The 26,201-nt window shown below is 41.0% G+C and overlaps 1 protein-coding gene across 6 annotated transcripts in view; it reads right to left on the bottom strand.

Annotated features, from left to right (window-relative positions):
• Positions 1-26,201, bottom strand: part of rptor (regulatory associated protein of MTOR, complex 1) — a 157,931-nt gene that overhangs the window by 11,482 nt on the left and 120,248 nt on the right. For 3 of the 6 annotated variants that reach the window (XM_029498876.1, XM_029498884.1, XM_029498891.1), the window contains exons 22-30: positions 25,057-25,175; positions 19,664-19,767; positions 19,028-19,205; positions 18,731-18,841; positions 12,550-12,655; positions 8,504-8,618; positions 8,258-8,382; positions 7,176-7,301; positions 3,633-3,680 (exon numbers count right to left, since the gene is read on the bottom strand). In XM_029498876.1, coding sequence (XP_029354736.1) covers positions 3,633-3,680; positions 7,176-7,301; positions 8,258-8,382; positions 8,504-8,618; positions 12,550-12,655; positions 18,731-18,841; positions 19,028-19,205; positions 19,664-19,767; positions 25,057-25,175 — 1,032 coding nt within the window. The remainder of the gene's footprint in view (positions 1-3,632; positions 3,681-7,175; positions 7,302-8,257; positions 8,383-8,503; positions 8,619-12,549; positions 12,656-18,730; positions 18,842-19,027; positions 19,206-19,663; positions 19,768-25,056; positions 25,176-26,201) is intronic. The other 3 variants (XM_029498899.1, XM_029498908.1, XM_029498917.1) reach the window with 3 other exon arrangements.

Genomic DNA, 26,201 nt, shown 5'->3' with positions numbered 1-26,201 from the left:
GAAAACACCTATCAGACTCATTGTAGTAGGACCATCTTGTTCCGTACCAGCGCACTGAGGCATTTCCTAATTGCTGATAACTATTCCTTTGCATTAATATCTATGCTTCTCTTTTTGCTCTGACGCTGCTCCACTCTTATTCTGCACCATTATCTCCACTGATGAAGTAGCTCTCCCCCACTGCAGCTCATTAAACCAGATCCCTGGCCTTCCCTCAGCATTTTTCCCTCTCTTCCATTCATCCTGTTTGCTTTGAAAAGGTCCTCCAGGACGCTGGTAATAAACCTTCTCCAGAATTACCGGGGCTTTGGCCTCTAACAGAAGATGACGTTATCTGTGGGAGGGCTCTGACTGGCAGGGAGGCTTCCGTGCTATGGCATTTGTCTAACCTTTGGAGGCCAAACCCTGGCATTCAGGGAGGTTGACAAGGACCTCATGAAATGAGGCATAACCTACCTGACTTTAGCACTTGCTGACCTGATTAATAGGGGAAGGACACTAACATTCGTTTCTGAAATAATTTTACACAGCTAATAGTTATTAAATGAAAACACAGCAAATCACAAGTCACATTCAAACTTGATCAAATAAAAAATAAGTTCACCTTATGTGTAAGAACTATTAATTATTGTCTAAGCAATGTAATTTGTATTCCTTCATGCAAACACATCTAAGGTTGTCTTTGATCTAAGGTTGTCAGTCCCAGGCGCCAGTCAGATTTCACTTCCATGCTTTTTCTTGTGGTCTTTAAAGTGCAGTGAGTGAGTGAGTGAGACAGAGAGAGAAAGTTTTATTCATCAGAAATAGTGCTAATATATATTTCAGGTTTGTTATGAATATGAATTAGTCAGATTAATCAGACTTTTGCAGAGAATGTCAGTCACAGTGTAGAGTTGTGGAAGACCTCAATTCAATCTGCCTAGTAGGGACTGCCAAACATCAGACCCAAACTCAAGATGAGACCAAGGAAATACGTTTTTTTCTAAAGTTACACGTGAAAAAAAGCTCATCCAGTCCCAGCCCTATGGAAGCCCAGAGCTTTAGATGGGAATACATGGTGAACTGACCTGGGCAGTGGCTGAGACCTGCTGTGTTCAGGTCAGGTTGCTTAATTTTAAGCTGGCAGTTTCAGAGAGTTGGCAATCCTGTAAAAGTTAATGAGTCTGTCTTGGGGCTTCATGTTTCATCTTCCTAAAATGTCCAATTGTGTCTTCTTCTAACTCATCACAAAGTCCCCAGCCCTGGTTTTAGTGAGCTTCCAGAGCCCCCATGTTAACAAAGCAGCAGTGAGGCAGTGAAGGCGAACACAGAGCAGAACACAGTGTCTGCCTCCCTCAGGCAAAGACGAGAAAGCTGCCCCACTTTACTTATACGGCCACAAGACAAGGAAAGACGAGAATGATGATGACAATCTTAAACAACCACATGAGAAGTGATGAGAGGAAGAAGGTAAATGAGGAGGGGGAAACATTAACACTCCGAAGATCAGAACTTGATTAGATCAGCTCTTTATCTAATCTGCAGAGAGTGTGAAGTTTGTGCTTCAATATCTGTGACTCCTGATCAAACACCGATGAAAACTTCATCTATCTCTCCAGCCTGAAATAAATATTCCGACCTCCTTGTAGAAACTCCATATTCACATCTGATCCTTCCTCTGCCTCCCAAGAATGCTCCCACCTTTACTTGGTAACCATCTTCCTCTTATTTTTTCTCAGACCTCTCCTTCCAGTGACATCCATCGCATACTAAACAGCAGCTGCAGGAATAGTTTCTTCAGCCTGTGTGAGCCAGTTCCCTCATTTCACTGGTTCCTCTTAGTTTAACAGGCTGATCCCTCTGGTGAGACGGACTTGGTGGCTTTGTGCTATTAAAATCAGATGGCACTAACTCCCTGCCAATTAAACACTGACACTTTTGGGACTGGCTTAAATAAGCAGGTTTTCTTATACACGAGTGAGACTATTTTGTGGTGAAGATGAGTGATGGGGAAAGTGCCTGTATGAAGGAAGAACCAGGCCCTACAAAAGGCAAAAGCACCTCTTTTATTGCATGTACTTTTCATTTTGATACCCATGTGCAAATTTCCTCTGTGATTGGCTGTTTACCAGACTCCTCCCTCAATCATTGATTGGCATACTGGTGCTCAGCAACCGTAACTAGGGAATGGTAACTAAGCATGCTGAGGTTTGGACACGTAAACACGTTGAGGTGGTGTGTGTGTGTGGTGCTGTAGTCATTGTCAGAAGTGAAGGCTACTCACATATAAATCCCATTATGTTTCCATAGTATTGGAAATCAAAAGTCCTAAAGCGACATTTAACAATGACTACTTTCTACATCATGGTGGAGCGATGGTAGAGCTCAAACATCTCAAGAGAGGCAGAGAGCTCCTACTTCTCACCTGATTTATTACCTCAGTGTTTCGCTAATGAGTTGATTTTTTCTATAGCTAATTTCAAGTGCTCAATACAGCACATTCAATTTTTTAAATGATGATCCCATTTAGAAGTAAATAGACCATAAAGCAGGGTGTGGCTAGTGTGTTTGTCAGATTGTACCACACACAGCTAATTCTCTAATGTAAACCACAACCGCTAGCAAGTTTGGCACTACCAACGATGGTAACTGAACGCTACTGCTCACATCATTTTGAGGTGTTACAGGTTAGACAAAAAAAGAGTTAGATGCCTGAACAACTGGCACATCCACTGTATACAAATGTAAATTTTTTTGTTTAGACAATCGTTAGCGCCTCTTACCTGGTCTCTATGAGATTTTGTGATGTTTATGCTCTTGCCAACATACCTCAAGATAAAGTTCAATGATATTTAAAAAAAATATATAACAAAGTATGTGAGTTAGGCAGCCAAAGAAGCAGTTGTGTTAGAATTAAAGCAAAGTCTGATGTCGCATTTTTCTTGATCATATTTAATAAAGGGGGGTCCAGCTCTACACTGCAATACTACTCTGCACCATTAGCTTGTGAGGGCACCAACCTTTTTCTCAGAGCATTCAGATTTGGTCCTTAGTGCCATTTTACCCCAATGTTAGGTGACCATCAAATAATTACCCCCACCTGCTTTTACAGGGTTTCCATTCTAACATGAGTTGCCTCAAAATACCAGGAAGTCACCTGGAGCGTATCATCAAATGACTCATGTAGTCAACGTTAGTTTAATTAGTATGTGATAAATTTCAGCTGGTTAATTGATGACTGTAGACTAAAAATAAGAAGCCCCCTATTTATATCATTTTTTGAATTAAGGAAGCATTTAAAAAATGAAAATGTTTTAGGGCTAAATCTGCCCCTGTAATCACTGTAAATTGCACATGTTGTGCTTGGACTTAAAGCCAGACAGGCATAACAACAGTCAGCAGGGCTTAGCATTGTATTAATTAAAAGAACTGTGTCAAACTTGTTGAAAAGGCGCAGGAAGATATTATTGCACCTTCCTTTTAAACATTGGGATGGCTGCCAGGGATGGACTGATGGAGCATCACAGGACAGATGAGAGATGGCTGTGGTGAAGGGAATAAAAGAAAACAAAAAAGAGGCTCGCTGCCAGCTGTTAAGTGCTGTGCCTCCACTCTAGGAGTGAGGGAGCAGAGAAGAGGATGGAGACACTCACCTCCTTGCTTACTCCTGTCAAGATAGATCGAAACCCTTCTGGCCAGACCTGCGAGCGGGGGGAGTGGAGGGCAAATGGAAAAGGGAGGAGGAGGGGAGGGAAGAGAGCGGGAATGCAACAAAAGCAAGCAACAAATTAGCAAGGACCCCTGTGCATGCAAACCCACATTTTCACACACTTAAAAGGTATGAATTCATGAGTATACACCACATGCATACAAAAAGCAGAAGGATGAACAAGGCTACTGTTTCCCACTGTGCTGTCTCCCAATTGACCTACAGTGATCAAAGAATGAAATGGGAGACTGAGGCTGAGCTACTGACTCTGCTTTAACAGAGACCAGGGAAGCTGCACAGAGTCCTCAAGCTCCAAGCTGGGAGGACATAAAACAGGCAGGGTGGAGCTGCTGCTGCACTAGAGCAGATGTGTGTGGTTTAATAAATCAATTCATTTAATTGCATGGTCATATCAAGATTTGCAGTTGCAGAGCTTTACATCATGTGTACATCGAAGTGCTTTCTGCCTTGTTCAACCTTGCTGTTGAAGGGGAACAAACACAAAACAATATCAAAGAACCAGCAAAGTAACAAGAAGTCAGACAAAGTCTACAGAAATGGTTCACTGATGAAAAACTGCACACAAGCATGTTATTGGACGACAGGGACGTGATGAGGGGGTACAGGTACAGTACAGGTGTGTGTGTGTGTGTGTGTATGTGTGTGTGTGTGTGTGTATCTCCTTGAGAAATGTTCACGATCTTGTAGCAACTGCCTTTAGAGGTAGAGGAGGTTTTAGCCAGCACAAAGACAGATTTGTGTAATATTTCAATGGCCTTTACATTATGAATGCATCTGAGGCGATGAGAAAAAGCTGAAATATTCAAAACACAAACATATAATGACTGCACTCCATCTGAAAGGCATTCCAAGTAATGGTAATAACACTAAACTTATTACTGAACCGGGAGGGGGTGGTGTGGTGTGAATGCTATAGAAAAAGCTGAATGGGTGTGTGTGCGTGTGTGTGTGTAGTGACAAGTTTTAAAAAACATGTGAAGACCATTTGTTGAAGCTGGACCCTTAAGTAAAACTTCTTCCTGGAAAGTCAGTCAATCAAGTGGCTATTTATATTAAAATGGATGCCTCAGCTCTTTTCTGACTGAAGCTGCACGACGACTGCCACAAACCAAACAGCCAGCATAATAAGGAAACCCATTAAATGTTAGTCTTTCTCAAAACAAGGCTTGGGTTCACTGTGGGAGAGTCCTCCGCAGAGAAAGAGTCTTCCAGCATTAGTGTGGAGTGTAACACACAGTGATGTTAGTTAAATGTGTCACCTCCTAATGTGGCTCCCTGCAGGGCTCTGGTGGCTTTATAATGATGGAGACACATATGTGCACACAGCATGTGGTCCATACCTCTGCACAGATATCCAGTCAGACAGTGATTCAGCCACCCTGACAGAATGACTCCTATTGCTGCCAATTATCCAAATATGTGTCTTATTGTATATGAGACCTGCACAAAAACTGCTATGTAGAAGCCATCCACCCACATAAAGCTATTTTGCTCATGCTAATATGCAAGGTCAGAGATCATTTTAAAACTTTTTTCAAAACACTGACAGCCAGTGGTGATTAATAATCGCATTTGCTGAACAGGTTAGCCAGTAATTTGAGAAACATGCAATCATTCCTGACGTTGTAACTATTTCTCCCCACAAACTTCCCTGTCCCAGAGAAAGTGGCTAAGATATGCTGCAGGCAAAAAATGTTGAGCAATGGAGACCATTAATACAGAGAGAGAGAGAAGGAGAGCGAGAGAGAGTGGGTAAACATGCACAGAGCAGATGTGGGTGGGTGTCTCTGAAGAGTGTCCATTGTGGTTGTCAGGCCTTGTCCTAAAATCTACAAATAACTTTGCCTTACTAATTTTAGAAGTGTGTCAACACACGAGGTAAACAGAGCAGAGAATCCACCAGTGTCTACAGTCTAAGGCTAAAAATGATCAGTTCTATTAACTCAAGACAAACAAGGCAACAAGTCAAGAGAGAAAATGACCTGTTACAGTTCAGGATTCAAATGAAGTGACTGTGTGTGTGTGCGTGCTTCCCAACAGATTCAACCTGCCTGCAGCTCTGTCAGATATGACAGGTGTTTGACAGATTGGATATGTGTGACAGGGTGGGCTGGTAGGAGACTTTTTATTAGCATTAAACTGGCTCTGAGTGATGGAAGTAAAAAAAGAACCCTGATTCAAACATGTCTCCACTGTGGCAAGAACAACTTGCAGCAGTGTGGAAGTTGTGTTGGACTCTGGCTTCATTTTTAGTTTTATTACATCAGGTCAAATCGGCTGATGCTAGGACAGTGTGTCACATACTCTGGACATAATGGTGCAGTGGCCTGCTCTGTGTGTCCTCATACATACTGACCTACTTCTTATGACAATTCGCTGTGTGCTGCCACTGAGTCTGAATTCAGTAATGAGAGAAGCTGGGTCGGTCTGCAACGGTTCAGCATTTGTTACTTTCAACAACTTTTTACCTCACGGAAAACTTCAGAATGAATATACCTTTATCCAAAATAATTAGGACATACTGCTATTTCAGTCAGGGAGCATTACACTTTGGCTTGGTTTGATAACTCCTCCATCTTCATGGTTATTGCAACATGTGTTGAATATTCTGCTTTTATTTCAATATTCAATTCTTACTTTAAAAAATCAGTTTCTTGTACAAAGGTTTGCAGAACAAACCTTACTTCGTTTAAACTGATTGTCAAACAACTGAGTTGCCATTTTCTATAGACAGGCACTGATCTGCTGTGTAAGAAGTGTAGGCGCACCTACAGGGCGTAGAAATATGTTTGTTCGGCAGTTGAGAAAATATTCCTCCAAATGAAAGGTCTGCTGTACAAATAAAACACTGGAAATTGTCACAGTAAAGCTGCACTTCAACCGATAACTGCTTTGAACCCATTTACAGCAGCATGTTAGTCAGCTTCTGTGCACATCGGCACCAAACTTGGTCAGGTCCAAGTCAGCAGCAGGTAGACTCACTATAAATGTGACACTCACACATCCCCTTGTAAAATAATCACTGCTTTCACTTTAAGGTGGCAAATGATAGCTTATGTTAGCAAGCTTTTAGCAACTCATGCTATTATAGCTGAGAATAGCCTATGACTTCCTGCAGCTGGACTTACCTGGAGTTATACAGTTATCCTGTACAGCTCAACTTATTTAGCAAAGCTTTTATTGGCTATAAATAAAATAATCTAAAAAAGCTAAGGGTCAATAATAATAATCTTGGCTTCATTGTTTACCATAACACCCAGTCAGTCCTAAAGGCTCAGGACTCGAAACAGGAATGTTCACCAAATAAGAACTGGGAAACGAGAGAATACTCTTAACTTCTGTCCTACCTGGTGGCTCTGTAGATGAAGATGTGTAGGTGAGAAGTGCGATGGGGTTGGCAGTGTACTGTAGTGTGGGAGTATGGGTTGGCAGGTGGCACATAGTAATATAGAATATTGATCTTTACTGTGAGCGCTGGCAGAGGGCTGACCTCGGGTAGTGGGCAGCATATCAGAGAGACCCTGCCATGCCGTCACCATCTCCGGGTTCTTTTGGTCAGCAAAGTTCTTCCAGATACGTAATGCGCCGTCATCTGGACAGAGTGGAAGATATCAAGAGTGAGAGGCAGGAAAGAGATACAGTTAGGAGCAAAGGCTAACACCTGGAGGAGGTGCTGCATATGGACCCAACACTTTCATATGCATAGTGGATGCGATGAAATCCTTGAACTCAAGCTTTTTAAACACACACAAGTCACATTCATGTGACTTAACCATGACTCCACATTTCATTAGAGAGTAGAGCAGCATGTGTCAGTGAGAAACAAAATGAGGCAGAGGTACCAAACTCTGAAATTGTGTCTGAACAGTGTAGCTGACACAGAGCTAAGACACCAAGACACCAAGCTATGGATAAAACATGCCCATGCACTCTTATGAGGAAGCCATTATGATCCATAAAAGTCTCCACTTGATTTACAGTCAGTGTTTTACTCTTTTTTAATGGCGTATATTTTTTATAGCTACTTTGTTCTCTGATATCCGTCAGAGTACGGCTGACGGAGAGAAGCTGAATAAGAGCACATTACATTTTGATGAGACGGAATTTAAATGTATTAATTCCTAAGCTGTTTTCAAGGTTTCACGAGGTGTGCAATGAAAAATTGTGTTCAGTCTCGATTCAATGTTACACAAAGAAAAAAGGAAATAATAGTGTTTTTGTGTGTTTCATTGCAGAGTTGTTTCCTACAGTTCCTCTGGGTTATGACTAAAAAGCCACGGAGGGTAATTGCTTTGTTCTATTGATGAATGATGATAAATGCACATGAGTGTTTTGTGTGTTGTCCGGTTGTGTCTGTGGGGCTAACAGTCAGGTTTTTAAGGCTTGTTGCTGCTACAAATGAGTCTCTTTGCGATTTCCTCTGTGCTGTTGGGTATGAAAGTTTGAGCCACGCACTAAAAGAAAATGTCTCCAACTTAACTTGTTTTTTTCTTACTCTGCGCACTATTGCCTGCTCGTGATAACTGTGTGAGTGCGTGTGTTCCAAACCTGTGGCTGTGAGCAGTAACGAACAGTCATGTCCATTCAGGTACTCCATGGCTGTGATGCGAGTGTAACGAGGGTTCCCGTTGTAGAAGTAGTCCAGCCTCTCGCCCTTCTCCCAGTCCCAGAAACTACCACAAACATACAAACTGATTTCATTCACAGTTTAAACTATTACGAATGAAACCAAATCATTAACAGGATGGTCCTCTTGAAATAAAACTGATTTTCATGTCTTATGTGATCCCTGACCAGATGCTGTCCTTGTCAGCCACAGCGATGCAGGTGTTGAAGGGGTGGAACTTCACAACAGACGGTACTCCGGGGTTGCGGTTGATGAATATCTGATCATCCAGACGGGAAACACCTGTAGTGGGGAAGGGGCCAGAATGGGGGTGATGGCAAAATGAAGGAAAAAAAAAAAAAAATCAAGAGAAATATTGGTCTTTTATGCTGCTATGTGCTACAGCTCTCACCATGTCCTCCTCACTCTGCTTTTGTACATGACCAAACTGCCAGTGAGCAACAGTCACACTACTTTAATGCCACCAGTGCTAGCATAAGCATAAGCTGTCAAAGCAAATGATGAGTAGATTGGTTTTCATTTTCAGCATCTGCAACGTCTGTAGTTTCATTTAGTCGGTTGATAGTGACTGGAATATTTTTTGACTCGTGTAAAAGCTGAAAGAAATCATAAATGAGGTTTTTAAATTGCATATTTTGGTAAAATTGTAAAATAAAACGTGAAGATGTATTGAGCTCATGTTGCTTACTTCAAACAAACATTATTTTTTACTCCTGCAAGCCTAGCCATTTGACTTGACTTGCAACTGTCCACTTCAGGGGATATCCAAGTCAATTTCAATTCATTCAAATTCAAAGGGAATGAGTTAGCATTTTACCACTTCTGTTTCACCGTCTTTTGGTAGAGTGCCTACTTTAAATATAATAATAATTGTATATATAATACAATTATCCAGTTATCTTCAACTGCTTATCCGTTTCTGGGTGGCAGGGGCTGCTGGAGCCAATCCCAGCTCACACTAGGTGAGGGTGGGGTCACCCTGGACAGGTCACCTGTCTGTCACAGGGCCAACACACAGAGACAGATAGAGACCAACAACCACTCGCACTCAGACCTACGGACAATTTAGAGTCATCAGTTAACCCAAACATGATGTCTTTGGATGGCGGGAGGAAACCGGAGCACCCACAAAGGCACTTGGAGAACATGCAAACTCTGCCCAGAAAGGCCCCAGGCCGGGGGAACCGAACCCACAACCTTCTTGTTGCATTGTTCATTTCCTTAAATGCTTTAATTGTATTTTGGCTTTCAGCCATCAAGGTTTTTAGAAGTGAGAAGAAACCAGATTTTGGGGTGAAGGTGGAGTTGAGAAAGAGGGTGGATCTGACCTGCTCTCTACTTGCTCCTGATCATCAGGCAGGTTTCCGTCAATCACAGACGAGAACTAATGCATACTCTTTTTTAAGCTTAAATTTTCAGACCCATCTACATTCACTTTTATATAAAAGCTGGACACCATGTGCTCCAAAGCATCAAACATGGACCTCCGAAGTTTGCTTACTTCAAAGAGATACACAAAGATCCCATCCTTAAACACACTGGCTATAGGAAGGATCATATTGGTTTGGAGGGCGCTCACTGATGCCGATGGCTAATATAATTTGTTGTTACATATATATTGAAAATTAAGATGAATTCAGACAATGTCAAGAAGGAGAGGGGCTAAAGTTTGTTTTTACAATGATGAAACATCACTTGATAGAAACCGCACCACCCCCCTCCCAAAAAAAAAAAAAAAAAACTACTTCAGGGGCTGCTTAAGATCCTAAGATCCTTTTATAGCTGGAAAGAATGACTGTGTACGGGGGTGGGTTTGGTTTATAGGACTGCGAGGGTGTTGTTACAAAAGAAAAAGGAAGTAAAAATATGACAATATGTAGCAGAAGAGTCAAGAAGGTGAGAATAACCTGTCTATATCCCCTTCAGCAGCTTGTGAATCGAGTGTAGCACTGTGCCAACATGCCAGGGTATCTCAGTTCACTGCTTCACTGTTTGTTGTCATAGAAACAACACACGTTGGCTCTAGACTGTCCTTGGCTACCTGAATGCTCGCCAAATCGCAAAAATGAGGAAAAATAAAATGCAGCAAAGAATTCATCACAGATGCAGCTGTGATGTAAAAATGCAGTTTGAAGGGAAGACGTTAAGATCATCATCATTAATTTGCTTTTGTTTGTGCTGTTTGATGGAACATTCAATATGTCAATACTTTAAAACATAAAACTACCTGGACCAGCGTCCTCAGAAGAAAACTGAGTAAAACCAGGTTTACAAGTCAAAACATTCTGTTTATTCCTCACTCATCCTCCTTGCCTCAGTACTCAGTGTCTCTCTCCCTCCATCTCACCCTCTCGTCTCGTTTCTCTCTGGAGGGAACAGACTGAATGAGGGCATCCCTTCTACTCCTCTCTTTCAACGACTCTGAGGAGAGAGGGGAACTCAATGATTTAGAAAGCAGTCAGAAGGAGAGGCTTTAGCGAGTCTCAGCTCTGACGCCAACTGCCTCGTGCTTTTCTGTGCGTGTTTGCATGTGTGTGAGTGTGAGAAGGGGGCTGCCAATGACGTTGGGGCTGTTCGGTATTCTGTTTGAAAAAGCTCTGACTTCACTCGGGGAGTCTGTGTATATGCTGGCACCCTTAGCTCTTTAAAGAGTGTGGGGGGAGTTCTGTGACTCACGAATGTGGTTGCTTCTGACGAAGGATTGAAATCAATCAGCCTGCTATCATTACTGCAAATCATCTCTACGCTCACTCACACATCTGAAACGGAGCAGAATTTCCAGTCTGGCCTTATTTTGGACAGCCTGACAGTCCATTAAACATTTTACTGGCAAACCGTCAGAGCCTGTGCTGCGTGATCCCAATGTGGTATTTGACACTGTGGACCACAGAGCTTCTGATCAAAAGGAGCTCCTCTGTGACAGGAACTATTTTCTGCAGATCATTAATTGTACCACCCATGTGGAGTAACATAGGTCTAGATTCTTGGGGGCGGGGGTTTCCTGGTTCCCTGTTTCCTGTGTCACAAAAAGACTATGACAGACACATCAAGACAGAAACAGTCTATACTGAAGATATGTTGCATAGGAACAATCAGCTTTAATTCATACGTGGCATTTCTTCTGGATGGTTGCTAATGTTACAAACATCATATTTTATTTTTACATCTGCATTCTTTGGATTTTTCTGTCTCACTTCATGGTAAAAGAACAGCAAGAAAAGAAAATAGACATCTGCTTTGTTTTTATATTGTTGCTATGGTTAATGAAAAGAGCAAACTGTTTCTTATTTTAACATCCAGCAGACACAGAACAACACTGGCTCCGGGCGTCTATTTAATTCTGCTTTGTTTCTTCCCACATAACAATATTCACATTTGATGCTGATCTCTATTGATAAACATAAGTGATAGCAAATATTTACAACCAATTCTCACACTGTTACACACCGTTTAGCTTGTGTCTCTATTCACCGGCTACTTTGTAACTTTTTTCCTGGCACTGCATATCCTTGGTGCTCGGCAGGAAGACACAGTGCAGATTTGTTAGAAGAAGCTTTTGTTACCTTCTTTTTGGAACCTGCTGAACATTTAGTTGTTGAGAGTGTCAAAAGAACCATGGAGAGAATGTGCCATGAAACCAAAACACTGCGCTAAGAGAGGCCCATGGCACACAGCACAACATGTGTCTTCGCTAATTTCAGACCCGCCCAGTGCCCACTTAACTAAAATGCACATGTGCGTGCCCGTGGACTTGTTGGACTGATAATGAGGTACGATCAGGTGCATTGTTATCATGAGTAGGAGCAAAGTGACTGATCAACAAATATCTGGTCTGAAATCAGTAGTGCAGTATTTCATTGTTGTCTTAAGTGTAATAATAGATGTGAGTGAACTAAAAGAGAGAGCTGACAACCTGCCTCAGATTCAATTTGCAATTTGCGAGTCACATCTGTGAGATGAGACTATTCAGAGGAGCACCTGTTATATTCTATATTTTTTTTATTTTGAATTAAAACAAAGCCAAATGAGTTTTATATCACTAAGTGACCCATTTCATGCAAGATTCATTGGTTCAGTCCTTGAAAACTGGAAAATTGACAGATATTTGATTATTTTAAATGCCCACATCTTCTTTTGAGAAAATTAACATTCTTTTTGTTTATAAGAATTTTAATTTGTGTTTTATTGGTACATATATTCCTGGGTCACTGACCTCTCTGTGTCATGCTTCGGCTCTGCCTTCTCACACGAGTGTTTCTAAGGAACCTCCACTGACGCTCCATCCTCACCTGGCTCTCCATGTCATGCTCCTCCGGGATCTGAGAGGATGAATGAATAGAAAAGGACAGGAACAAAGAGATTAATGCAGTGACTCCTTTTCTAAACATGTCAAAGGATAAGTAGATAGTTTAGACATATGAAAAGACGAAATGAAGCGCTGGCAGGACTGAAGAGCTGAACTGTTTTACGAGGACCTCATCAGACACACAAAACATGAGGAGGTGGTAACAAAAACAGCAGGACACAGTTAATTTTGAAAGATGTGAGAAAGATATACAAATAAAGAAAGTAAAAGTTGATACCAAACCTGAGAGCAATTTTATTGTAAACAAACATTTATACTCAGCACTACTCATCAGGTAGCAGTTTTTCATCTTTGAGGCCTAATTAACACAAGCTTGCTTCTCTAAGAAGCAGAGCTGATGTTATGAATATTCTGAAATCAACAATGTTTAGATTGTGTACAAATAAGATGAAGTGCATATCGGAGTCTAGGTCCTATTTTTTTAATTTATTGGTATCTTATTATGTTAAGATATTAACATTTGAAACTACCTATGTAGCTTACAAATCCGTAATGCAAATAGTAATAAATGATGTTTGCACATAAAAGTCGTTCAGTTTTACAGATATCTCTTAAAACGGTGGCCTGTAGGGAGAAGGCTCTCTGGATTTTTAATCGCAGTGAGAAATTACAGCATCTGACTGTTATTTCACTGACTAGCAAGGGCAAGCCTTCCTGCCTTTTGCTCTTTAACTGCAGCAAATGTTAATTTCATATAAACTTCTAAAAGACACTAATGGGCAGTATGGCCGTGTAGTCGTTAGTGCTGTTGCCCTGCAATAAGGTCGCAGGTTTGATTCCCAGGCCTGGTTAGTTGGTGACTCTGAGTGTGAGTGGACTAGCGACCTGTCCAGGGTGACCCCGCCCTCACACAAAGTGAGCTGGGATTGGCTCCACCCAATGATCCTTTCAGCATCAGCTCCAGTTGCCACATCCTGTCTGTGGGGCAGGCTTTAGTGTAGGTCCATGTTCACCCCCATATCCTTTTGTCACCAACTTCCACTGTCCGAAATGGCCTTTAAGCACACAACCGCCCTGCCATGAAAAGGCTCCACGGTTAAGTTTACCGTTACTATGGACCACTGATCTTCACCAAGAAATTGTTTCAACAGTGAACTACAGTTGAAAACATAAACTGTTATTTTTGCACTTGCGTTTGTGTATGACCACAAGTGCTCAAGTGAGCGAGAGTGAGAAAAATATGCCTACTTGGTTGTTAAAGGTAGGCGTATGTGTGTTTTGCTATGCTAGGCTACATACACCCTGTTTCCATCTAAAAACTAGACACACACACAAAATTGCTTATAAAATCTTATTTCTTTTCTTTAGCTTTGATTCTGGGAAAGAAAGCAAAGGAATGCTTTTCCTACAATTAGACCCTGATGATCTCAAAATGTCGTGAACTCTGATCACAGTTTAGGAGCCTAACCTGTTATGTAAATGTCATGCTTTCAATGTAACAACTTTGCTTTATGTAATCACATCTGATCACATCTGTTGGACAGAGCAAGAAATTGAAGAGCGTTAACTTTATTACATCTTATGTAACAAAATGGCCCCCAAAGATTTTGTGGCTGGCTTTATTTTAAGAGAACGTAATGACTTCCTCTTTTAACCAGATGTTAAATATGCATAAGTAATATCAAGCTGATTAATGTCATTTCTCTTCTAAAGGTATTGAAGCTGTAAATTAAAATCTTGTACTTTGTTAATATTATTCATATTTCACACACAAATAGACAAACAGAGGAACATGGCAATAAAAAGTATGTTTTCACACGCTGGTTGCCAGGGTGTGCTAATTCAGCACATTTCTACAGGGAGGTCTTCCATGCACATATCATTTTAAAACACACACACACACACACACACACACACACACAGCAGCATCTGACTTTACAATTACTGTGTGTAGTCAGTAACGCTGAAATATTGTCTACCTGTCTTGCTTTTAGGGAACACTACACAGCATGTTAGTGTATATGTGACGCCATGTGTGAAGACAATAATAAAAACAATAATAATAAAAATAAAGATATTTATAGGTGCCTTTCAATGATCTTCAGGACGCACTGAAAAATAAGTGCAACCAATCAAAATACTAAATGAATTAGAACAAATTTGATTGGATAAAGTAATTTTGTCTGTGGCTGTAAGTGATGTGCACATCCGAAAGCTACGTGCACGTGATAATCCTCTCATGACATACCCACTGAGATTAATGTGCTGTACATCCTTTTTTCCTCTGAGAAGACCTTTCACAGCATATAAGGACCTGGCTGCCATTCAGCTGAGACAACATTAGTGAGGTGAGATGGGGTTAGTCAGGGCTGTATCTTGGCTATCTTGGCTATTCCTCCTTCAAACTCTGAGAGCCATTAGTTTGTGAGGCACATGATTGCTAAAAGATCACATCGGGGTGTGGGATTTCCTTCTTTTTCCTGTGGTACTTCCTGAATTTTCTGTCATTTCCTGTGATTCACAACATATTCAGGGACACTTCTCTCAGTTTTGTGAAGTGCATGTTTTTTTTTCCATTGTATGTTTGATAGAACCATGAATTTTCCATGAATATTTTAAGGGTATCATAAAAAATTTGCTCAATGAAATATGGCATTTTTTTAAGGAGTCATTGATGTCTATTTTAACATTGTGGTGAGTTTCCATGGCCAGATTTCTATTGAAAAAGACATTTTCCAGAGACTTCTTGATAAAGTAACAGTTCCTCTGGTTCCATTTAGCTTATCAGTTTCCTGGCCTTGGCACTGTGTATGCTGACACAGTTGGACTGTTATTATAGTTAATATGTGATTAAATGTGAATGTTAAAATATATATGTAAAACCTGGAAAGTGGCAGACTTGCACACAGTAAAATGATGTGCACTGTGCACTGTAAACATAATAGCGTATTATAGCTAAATAAAATGCTTTGTTGTAGTATTTGGAAGAAAGAAAAGAGCCCACTTCACCACCATAGGACAGGGAATACTGTTCATACAGACTGTGGATTAGGTGAGTGTCCATATGTCATTCTCTGCTTGCAGTGCAAACAATCTGGCAGACACAAGTCACAAATGTTGTGCAATGTGTGTGGACAATGTTATGCGTCTAAACTGCTTTTGGTTGAAAAATTTCAATATTATTCTTACCAGACAGACGCTCTGAATCTGCTCCAAACCTTCATGCTTCAACACCAACATATAATATTCTAGGAAAGTTTCTAACACTTAATAGGAAAGCCAACTGCAAAGAAAAAACAATAATTGAAAACTGAAAACAGGGATGACATCTTGTGGTGGGAGTACTGCGCTGAAGTAAAGAGTGTTTACATCAACACCTCTATTTCCTGTGGCTACCTGTGACCTACTTGAGATTATGCCAAATAGAAGTTTAAACTAAACTGAAAGCTGATGCTCAGTCAGAGTGCTCCAGTGTTAACAGCTATATGTTACTGATGCTTATCTCTCTATTCACATTTCCTTCCAGTCTTTTGTGGAATAAAGAGTGTGACATGTTGTCTACACAAAAGTATAAATGGACATCCGTTTGAACAGGGCATGGCTGGGTAGCAGGAATGGGGTCCAGTAAAATCATCCTCATTTATTCTAGTTACAAGTAAAAGAGCTTTATGAAACGCATTCGATCAAAATTTAATTATTAGAAGAATATAGCAAAATAAACAAGTTGCTTTTTTTTCTTTCGAGGAAATAAAGAAATCAGAATAAGTTTTCTTTCACTGCTCTTGGATTTGGTGGCTTAATGAAATGAAATCAAGTGTATACTATATCAGAAAGGAGGAAAAAAAAAAGCTACTTAAATTGTCCAAAGCTTCAGGATGCTGACTTATTCCAGGCTGTTTGTAAGGGTAGACTCAACATTGGTAATAATGTGTGTAGCATCCACATGATATGATGACAGTGCAGAGAAAGAGAAATGTTAGTGCCATCGATACAGCCAATAACTGAGAAATCCTCAAAGAAATTCAAACAACTAATCCTAGCCTGAGGTCGCACCGCCATGTTATTCACAGAATTATTCACTCCTTTAAACAGACGTCAATTCACTCACCTACAATCCTGTGGAGATATAGATATTGAATAGAGTGTGAAGAAAATGGCCATGAGCCTAAAAATCTCCCTCCTGATGTTTAATCAACTCTATTTTGACGTACAGTATCCAAACTACAGGATACTTGACTAAAGAAAAAAAAAACTATATCTATATAAATACATACACATAATATATTTAAAGGGCTCTGCAACAGACCAACCTGGATGTTTATATGGATAGACACTCTAAAATGTCAGATGGACTGAATGGATCAAAGAATGTAGAAATGAAACAGCGCTTTTGGCTCTGTAAGGAGGAGTAGTCAGGAGAAAACCTGCTCCTGACAAAAGTTAGAGTCAAGTTACCAGACTAACTGATTCAGAGTTTAAATTACCTCCCTATCTGAAATGGAAAACTCAGTTTAGGGCTAACCAAATCAGACATTTTTTTTTTTTTTTACTCAACCTGGTTTCTGAAATGGACCCATGCTGCCTCTCTCTCTCTTTCTCTCTCTCCCTCTCTCTCTCTCTCTCACACATGCTGTGGAAATCCATCGATGTCTCTTTCTCCGATGGGACTTGAGTCAAAAGAGTCCTTTGTCCTCACGTACTGCTAAAATTGCAGTTGAAGACACACAGCCCCACACACACTCTGCTTTTGTGCTGCTGACACAGTGATATGATAACCGGTGTGCAGACTTTTGAGGCATACTTATACAAAGCTTTGTAATGGAGTCGAGCTTTATGGCAGCACTCAGAATTCTGCCAACACAGCACTTCGATTTGCACTACAGCAAAACCCTTCTCTTCCTCCAGTTTCTCTCCTCCTGCTCTTTCACCAACTCTTCCCATCTAATCATCTTCCTGCTCTTCATCACATTTTACTCCACTTCTGGCTCCTTTCATGCCCATGCCAGTGGCGTGCTCCACATAGAATTTAACTTCACGTTTAGCTGCTGTTTTTTCCTCTCACTCTTTCTCCACCTCTATCTGCCCCTCAATAACTGCTCTCCTTCTCAAATATTCAACTTGAATCATGTCTTTCTTTGTGTGTGCTCTCTCCTTCACATATAAACCACAATTCTCTTTCTGCCCCAGATGTCTCTGTGTTGTGAATTTTTTATTTGATTAAAATAAATTCTTTTCAGTTTGAGCCACTTGTCTCATGCGCTCATGAATATCTAATATTTTTCTAACTTATTTTTCTCTCTGTTTCCAAAACTTTTCTCCTTCACCTCTGGTTGACTGTCAAGCTTGACCACAACTAAATCTTCTGAAACCATTTGCTTTCTGTCTTTTTGCCAAAGGGAGGAAGAATTAAGGGTTAGCTTAAACACATGGTAGCTTGATTTAATATTAGAAAACATGGCACCAACTACTGTGCTGGCTAAGAAGTACTTCACTAAATTTCACACGAGGATGTTACAGACCTCTCAGAACTCAATTATTCAACTATACAAGCAGCAGGTACTTTCTCTCACTCTGTTGGTCCCTTCCCTGCTGTTTTCCATCAGAATTCATCATTTTCCTTTTAAAAATTCTGTACCACAAGGTTCATGTCCTTAGATGGCTCAGTTGCTCCTGAAGCCATTGTAAAATGCATGACAACATACATTCACGACAGCACTTCACATCAATAATTGTGAGAATTAAGGTTTACTTGTTATACAGGATAGGGGCCTTTGTTGACCATCAACGGCTATAAGATATAATCTATATATAGAGATAGAGAGATAAACTGAGACTTTAAAACAAGCCTAATCAGAACAAACAAACAACTTTGTGATTTCACAATATCATTATAAAACAATCACTGCTCTCGGTCCGGTCGTGTCCCAAGCCCTGCTTGAGTTAGAATGTGCAATATGCTCTGATTTCATTTGATCTCTTAGACAAATGGGTTTTTGTTTTCTGTAAATGTATGTAAATTATACCAAGGAACAATAGGGAGCCAAAATTGAAAATAAAAAACCAGAGATGGAAAAGAGGGGCACACTACCTTCATAACAGGCTGGGCAAAATATTTTGCACTCCAGTCACACAGGCCTGTCTGGAGCGCGGGACTGATGTAGTTCCTGTGACCGCCTGGCTCATCACCATCCTCTGCTGCCTACACACACACACACACACACACACACACACACACACACACACAAGTAGATATGTCACATTCAACTGTATTAATAAAATGAAAACACACACTCTTTCTTATTCCACATTTATTCTGAAAGTTATTTCACCCATACTATATATTTCCAAAAGCTGCACACAATAATTCGGCAAGCTTTTCCTTCACCTGCTCTGGTCCCTTGTCGAACATCTTGCGTGTGCGGGGGAATTGGTGGGAGTGAGGTGCTTGTCCTCCCAGTGTTGGGGTGTAAGGAGGCCGTGTGGCTGGCTGCTCTCTCGCAGGGGGTTTGGGAACCTCATTGGTCAAACTTGAGCTGCTGGTGCTGGGCATGGGAGGAGAGCCCCTGGGGGAAAGAAACAAACATAAAAGCATAACCAGAAAGAGACAGAGTTTAGACATTAATGTAATCACAGCACCGGATGTTATTTTTCAGTGTCTACCACTGGCACTTCATGGGGAACGAAGCATAATAGCCAGAGGAAATTCTTGTCAACACATCAGAATTACATTGCTTGCTTGAAATGTTTTTTCAATCAACATTTGAGCTTGCTAATAAGCATAAATATAAAGGTGTTTTTGTCTTTTAAGCTCATTATTTCCTCTCTTTGATGTTATACTCTTGTTCATTTTGTTCTTGCACCATCCACATTATACATTATGTAGTAAAATGCTATGTCTTGGCAGATTGTCTGTGAAAACAATATGATCCAACCGAAGGGTTTATGCTTAAATATATACATAACTGAACTTCTAGTTTTAGGTACACCTGGATATTCACGTGTGTGAGACATGTTTTCTTACCCAGCCTGGTGAATGTGTGTGCCCTTGCTGGTGGGACTGGCTGGAGCTGATTGTGTGAGAGATCCAGAGTCCAGGATCCTCTGTGGACGAGCGTTCATTGTTGCCTGAGGAGAGAGGAAGAGGGTGAAGTTGTTTAGTAATTCCATTGGAATTTGGGATAAGTGTTAAATGTGCAAAAGGGGGTGGGGGCGGCACACTATGTTTAACAGCAATAGCTGAAATCAAGATACTCTTCCTGCAGTGACAATACATAAAGAGTTAACTTCACAAAGTTTTCCTACATTTCCACAACTTTATCTCATTAAGTGGAGCCGCTAATATAACCTATTCACGGTGAGCAGTCTAATGGCTGCTACCAGGGGAGGGGTAAACTTAATAAAGACAACAGAAGCAAAGCATCACTGATGAATAGTGGAGTTGTTGTTTACTCATGCCAGGTGGAGGCAAAACTCTGCACAGTGTAAATCTAGTTAACACAGGCAAACACATTTTACTGCCTGGGATTGTCTTTAATTTGATTTCTATGCTAAGTACAAAATTAAGGCGAGTGCATTTTGTTTGTGCAGCAGGCTGAAAAGTTAACACACACACAACTGTGATGGTGAAAAGACATCAGTTACTGAAGTTTTCTGTGAGGGTTTCATTAGTGGGGATTGGAAATGAAACAAAACAGCAGTAATACCGACTGAAAGGGTTATCATGGAAATAGCTCCTTCACTAACGTAAAGCCCCATTTCTGTTCAGGCACGAGATCAATATGACGAGCAGGCCACGACAAGACAAAAAAGGAAGCATATAAATAACTGAAAGATATAGTTATCTCTGACAAATTGGGAGGTGAACGTAAAGGTGGCAAAGCTTCAGGAGCAAGAAAGTAGAACCATGAGAAAGTACGCATTTGTAACAGCACAGCCTGCAGCATTAATCCTGCTGAGGATGTTTCGGAGAGTCAGGAGGGGTTGCAACAAAGTGCAGCTATGCACAAGTAAGAGCACGTACAAAAGGATCTTAAAAAGAAGAGGCAGCAGGGTTGGTGAGTGCTTATCAAGGCTTTTCTGCACTGAAAGGTCACAAGTTTATTCCTTCAAAACTTCATTAATACATTATGGCTTTTCTGGGTTTTATTTCACCTGATATATTTGTCTAAACACCATTGACCAGATTCTGGTATGAAATCGCAAGCTCATTGGTTAAAATGACTCCATTAAGCAACAGGTTCATGGATTATTCATCAACCTTTACTGACCATCAACATGTGGTAAACAAACATCTCGCCAACGCAGGAGGCCACATGTCCTATCTGCTGACAAGCCCTCCAGAAAATGTGATGTGCAAAACTCCAGGAAAAAAGTGGGGGTAATCGTTTTCTACCAGCTGCTCAACTTCATGCTGGGAAACAGCTTGCTGTCCTGTTTCAGCCTGCTTTCCTAAACTTTAATTGGCCGGAGAGTGAGTCGACTAAGCAAACAAATTAGTGCGTGTACACACTGCTCGGATAGAGACATGAAAAGTGATGATGGCCCAGAAAAACCTCTGAATGGTCCTGTTTATTTACTGAAGGAGAATCTCAGGGAGGGAAATTGATAATTCCGGTTTCTTAGGTTATGATCTCCACTCATGACTCACAGTCTTCTCAAAGTCAATGAAATAGTAACAGACTTTGTATGGTGATGTTTTTCTTTTATTACATCTCCTTGGCAGGTGGAAAACTCTATCATAGCTTTAATTTATTAAATCAAATGTAATTATTTTAATTTCCAAAACTTTCAGACTACAGTCAAAAGGCTGGACACAGCTAGAACAACACAAATTAAAAGAAGAAAAGACTTTCACAGCAGCAAAAGGGGCTATTAAAAATCATTTAAGGCTTTCATCATCTTAAAGGCAAGTAAATTTAATTAGCTGCTGACCTTGTTCGCTTTGTTACAAATCAATATCATTTGACATTTAAAATCCTAATTAAAAGTGCTGAATTCCCAGTTAGGCTGATGTTGAACCTGGGATGAATGTTCTCTGATTAAGTTGTCTCATAAGAGCGTGGCCTATGATGACTCATTAATTTTAAAGAGTGAGGCATTTAAAGGTTTACGTGTTTAGGTGGTCATTCCTTTTTAAATGTCACTGGTCTCTGCCACTTTTTTCAGGTGTACAGACAACCCAGGCAGTGTTTATCCTTTTTATCATGAAGGGGGCACTCCACTAGCTCAGTGTGGATGTATTATAATCCACCCAAGTGTACTTGTACAATGCTTTTAACTTCAGGGGCCTGTATCACAAAACTGGATTTCAGTTTAGTGAGGTAGCTTCTGGGTTTAGTCTCCCAAAGGTGGTCTACTTTCTATTTGGGTACGATGCCATGGTGGACCTATCTGCCCCAGAGCAGGTTAAGGTCAGGGTTAAGAGCTCAGCAGGTATATTAGACTGCCGACTGACCATTCAGTTCTCTTAGAAAATGGCCTGCCCATTCTAAGATGAGCCCACTGAAGTGGGCGACAGAACCCTGAAGGGAGAAAAGTTTTCTGGACCAGGTAAAAGGACTTGCTCCCTAGTCTGCGTTCCTCTGCTGATTGAGCTGATTGAGATTGAGTCCAGCACCCTTTGTGACCCGGAAACGGACAAGCATCAGAAGATGAATGAATGAATACTTTGTGAATATTATACTGTAGTTTGCTTCTCCATTGTAAAATATGCAGCTTTGTGTCTTCTCGATGGTCCGATTGGTCATACGCAGCAAACCCCATCCGTTTTTAGTGTGAACGCACACTGATCTAGATGGAAAACCCTGGGTTCAGTTAGCGGGTTGATAACTGGCTTCCTGAGACCGATTATCAGGATTGTGCATGTCTGGGTAATCCATGCCAGATAGTGTAAAGAGATCCCACGAATGTTAATCCAGATTCATGATACAGGCCCTAGATGTCAAAAGGCATTACATGAGAGTGTCCCAGCCAGGTTCGCTTGTCTTTGGTGTCTCCTGGAACACATCTATATTTCGCTTTGAGTATTTTCAGCATTTGTGATTTTGTTATGCCGTGACAGTGTGTTTGTGTAGTTTGTTGTGTGGTTTGTTTTTGCGGCACAGGTGTTGTCAAATCGATGACATGTTTTCATTTTTTCTATTTTTTCCTGCTGTTCTGTCTGTCTGTGTGAGCAGTCGCGCTGTGTTGAAATCTCAGGGTCACGATAATACCGCATTGAGTAACAAGCTGGTACATAAACTTTAAGTTAGACTACAGATGCATGTCTTTGTTATCCCTTTCCAAAGGATCCAAAAAAATGTGTCAAAGTTGCTCCAACACCAAAGAATCCAGCCACTGAACTGAGACACATAACTTAACTATATAACCAAATCTCGAAAAAGACTGTGTGATAAGTTAGTGGTCATTGTCATTCAGTAGAAACAAGTGTTTCTATGACATCATCCACTGGCTTCAGCAAGTCTCAAGCCAGTTGATGCAGTTAAAGTCCCGATTGAAGAGAGACAGTCAAGTCTCTAATTAGTCAGCATAAGCAGTCATAGAATAAGTAACATAGCAACGAGTATCAATTCTTCAGTCACAGTCCACATCTCATGTCAATTGTAAAAGGCTCAAGCATCCACTGAGTGAAACCCAGGTGAACTATCAAGTCAATCAAGAGAAGTTTCAGGATTACACAGACAAACCTTCAGAGGTTCTGTGCATGTCTCATAACAGTCAAGACAAGTCCAACTCTGTATACTGGCTTATGAGCAGCTGTTTTGAAGCCTCAAGTTCCTATAAATGGAAGTGCCATTTAAAAAATATTCATGTTGTATTGACCAAGACTTGAAACTAGAGACCAAGGCCATAAACTCATTAGGAAAATGTTTACTGAGGTGATAAATCAAGTGAGAAGTAGGACTATTGCTCACAGAGTTCTTTTTGGAACCAGTGGACTCACCTCCTGAGGGCTAGATGTGATGCAGGTTTCAGACACTTCAGCATTGGCTTCACTTTTATGTGTCTACATCCATTTTCATGTCCATCTTAAATGTTTTTGCATCAAGTCAACGCCAAGTTCTCATTTGTCATAATTAAGCCCAATGAAAACCGTTGTAAGGCAATGGGCAACTGAAAACAACACAGACGGTCTGGGGCAGGTGCAGTGTGTGATTAAATTGTGTCTGTTTCAGTTGTCTGCCCTGGCATTGTAGTGTGGCTGAAAATCTGCTTGCTCTTGTGTGTCGGCTGTCACAGCGTTCATTTTTATGAATATGACACCATTCGTCGCTCAGCTGACTTCAGGTCCACAGGTAGGGAGAAACAAACACAGATGTAGTTGCAGTGCGACACACACAGAAGAGAAGTCTTTTGCGGCATATTGTAAATCAAGTCCTGTTGTTTTTTATTGCTGTGCAGCAGGGAGTCTTATTGCAGAGATGGTCCTCGTCTGAAGAGAACTGAGGGGACGATTGGTGGTGGTGGTGGGAAACAAGAAATTTAGCCTCAGGGTTAGGATGGGTGGTACACTACAGTAGTTATTATGGCTCCTTAAGTTACGGCAGCGTCTTTGCTCTGCTCTGCTCTGCCAAGCCTGCGGGAGTCATTGGCCCTTAATTGCATTTGCACAAAAGTAATGGCCTTTTGGAGGAGGAAAATGCCAGTAGGAGGGTGTGTGTGTGTGTGTGTGTGTGTGCGCGCGTGTCCAGGAAACAGATCCTTTTCACAACATAACCATGTGGTGAAAAAGAACTGGCAAACACATACAGAGACAAAAAAGCCTATTATAGGACTCCCATAATATTACACCAAGGAAATTAGCTTACACTAATCTTAAAAATGACTTATAATGATTGCAGTAGCCTAAAATAAATAAATAATAAAATAAAATGTAAAATCCTGAATGATCAATATTGTAAACAAATCCTAAATGAGGAACTCTCAGCTGTTCCTTTAACATTTGTGTGCATTAGTGATACACAGAATACAGTTATATCTGTGGGCGCTGTGGTTAATCCGTGGATTGGCTGGGTCTGGTCACATAAATTTACATTCTGATTAACAGCTAATGGATAGCGTGTGGCTGAAATCACAAAATAATGAACGAGGAAAATATTAATTCCATTCTCTGAAATGTCAGCATGGCTTCAGGTTCAGGTTTCATTAAGCACAAATGAGACTGCTAAACCCGTGTTTCATTGTTTGTGGCCACACGCTACAAAGAGCTTCTAAATTGTTTGTGTTCAGTTCGCAGCTCCGACACTCAAAATGAATGTTTGAATGGGTTAAAAATGTAACACTGTTTAAGCCATTTAGCAACTATCCATTTTCAGGTGACATGACAGCCTATCTGTGTTTTGCTAGCGTACGGTGAAGACACGTGGTCTTCTCGCACCATCTCCAGTAAATGTAAAGACTTAAACACAGCTTTACCTTGTACGCTATGCTGTTGAGAACCTTCATGGCCAGATCTGACACTTCTGGAAACGGGTCTGCAGCGAGATGTAGCAGCACCCTCCAGATCTGAGTGTAAACACTGTTGAAAGAGACACCTGGGGGAAAAAAAAAAAAAACAAACAAACACAAAAAACACAATAGTTCAACAGATTTCAATGTTCTTGCTTGGCAGACAAAGGTTTACACGCAGATATACTAAATGACTACACACATAATACCCTCACCAGCAGATACACCTCATCCTGCTGTAACACTCATTTCTCCTGCCAAGTTTCTTCAGCACAACAGAGCTAACTGCTAAGTTGCTTTACACAATCATCGAACTAGCAACACGCGATCCGCCCGGTCATTTTCCTCCCCTCGATTTGTTGGATGTGTGGAGGGAAAATGACATCCAAAGTCAGGTAATGTACATCATTAATCAACACACACAAACACACATGCACACATACGCAGCTGGCTCGCCGTGGAGGCTTCAGCGCTGTAATGGTGGATGCTATCACAGGTGAAGGATGTTGCTCTTATGATGGATTTGTTCATCTGATTTGTTCATCTGCTCTTATCTTTGTTTTGGGGATGAAAGGTGACAGCTTATCATTATTAGCGCTTGTGATTATTTCAATTTACATTTTTCCTGTCTCCATCTCTCTCCTATCATTGCCTTCTTTCTCCACCTGCCAGCTGGACTTCTCGTTTTGTTAGCAACAACCTCCTTGTCCTCATGTTGTTCTCTCATCAACATGTTGCCTCTGCAGTGCGCTGAGCCTCCATCACTGCTGCTCTGTCTGCCTTTAAGTATTCCTGTGCTAGTCAGTTTCAATCTGGCGTCAGCGAAGGATGTCAGCCTTGGGGACCGTGAGCAGTGATAGTCACAGACTGTTTTGCCTTCTCATTTTGCTTCTACGTTTGGCATTTGTGTTTCCTCCCTCTGATCTTTCCAGCCTGTCCTGTAAATTAACCTCTGAGGATGACTTCTTACTCCAATTCTTCTATATCAAGTCCCTATGCTGTCGCCCTTCTGCCTGCTTTTCCATGAGCGCTGTGGCTGCAAACCCCTTGGGGAAAAGACTGAATCTGGAACCTGTTACAGCTGGGACTCGCCTCCAGACAGGAGGGGGTTC

Source organism: Echeneis naucrates, chromosome 1, assembly GCF_900963305.1.
Source record: "Echeneis naucrates chromosome 1, fEcheNa1.1, whole genome shotgun sequence".
In the NCBI taxonomy this organism is placed as follows: domain Eukaryota; kingdom Metazoa; phylum Chordata; class Actinopteri; order Carangiformes; family Echeneidae; genus Echeneis; species Echeneis naucrates.
This window is presented reverse-complemented; position numbering and strand designations above follow the sequence as displayed.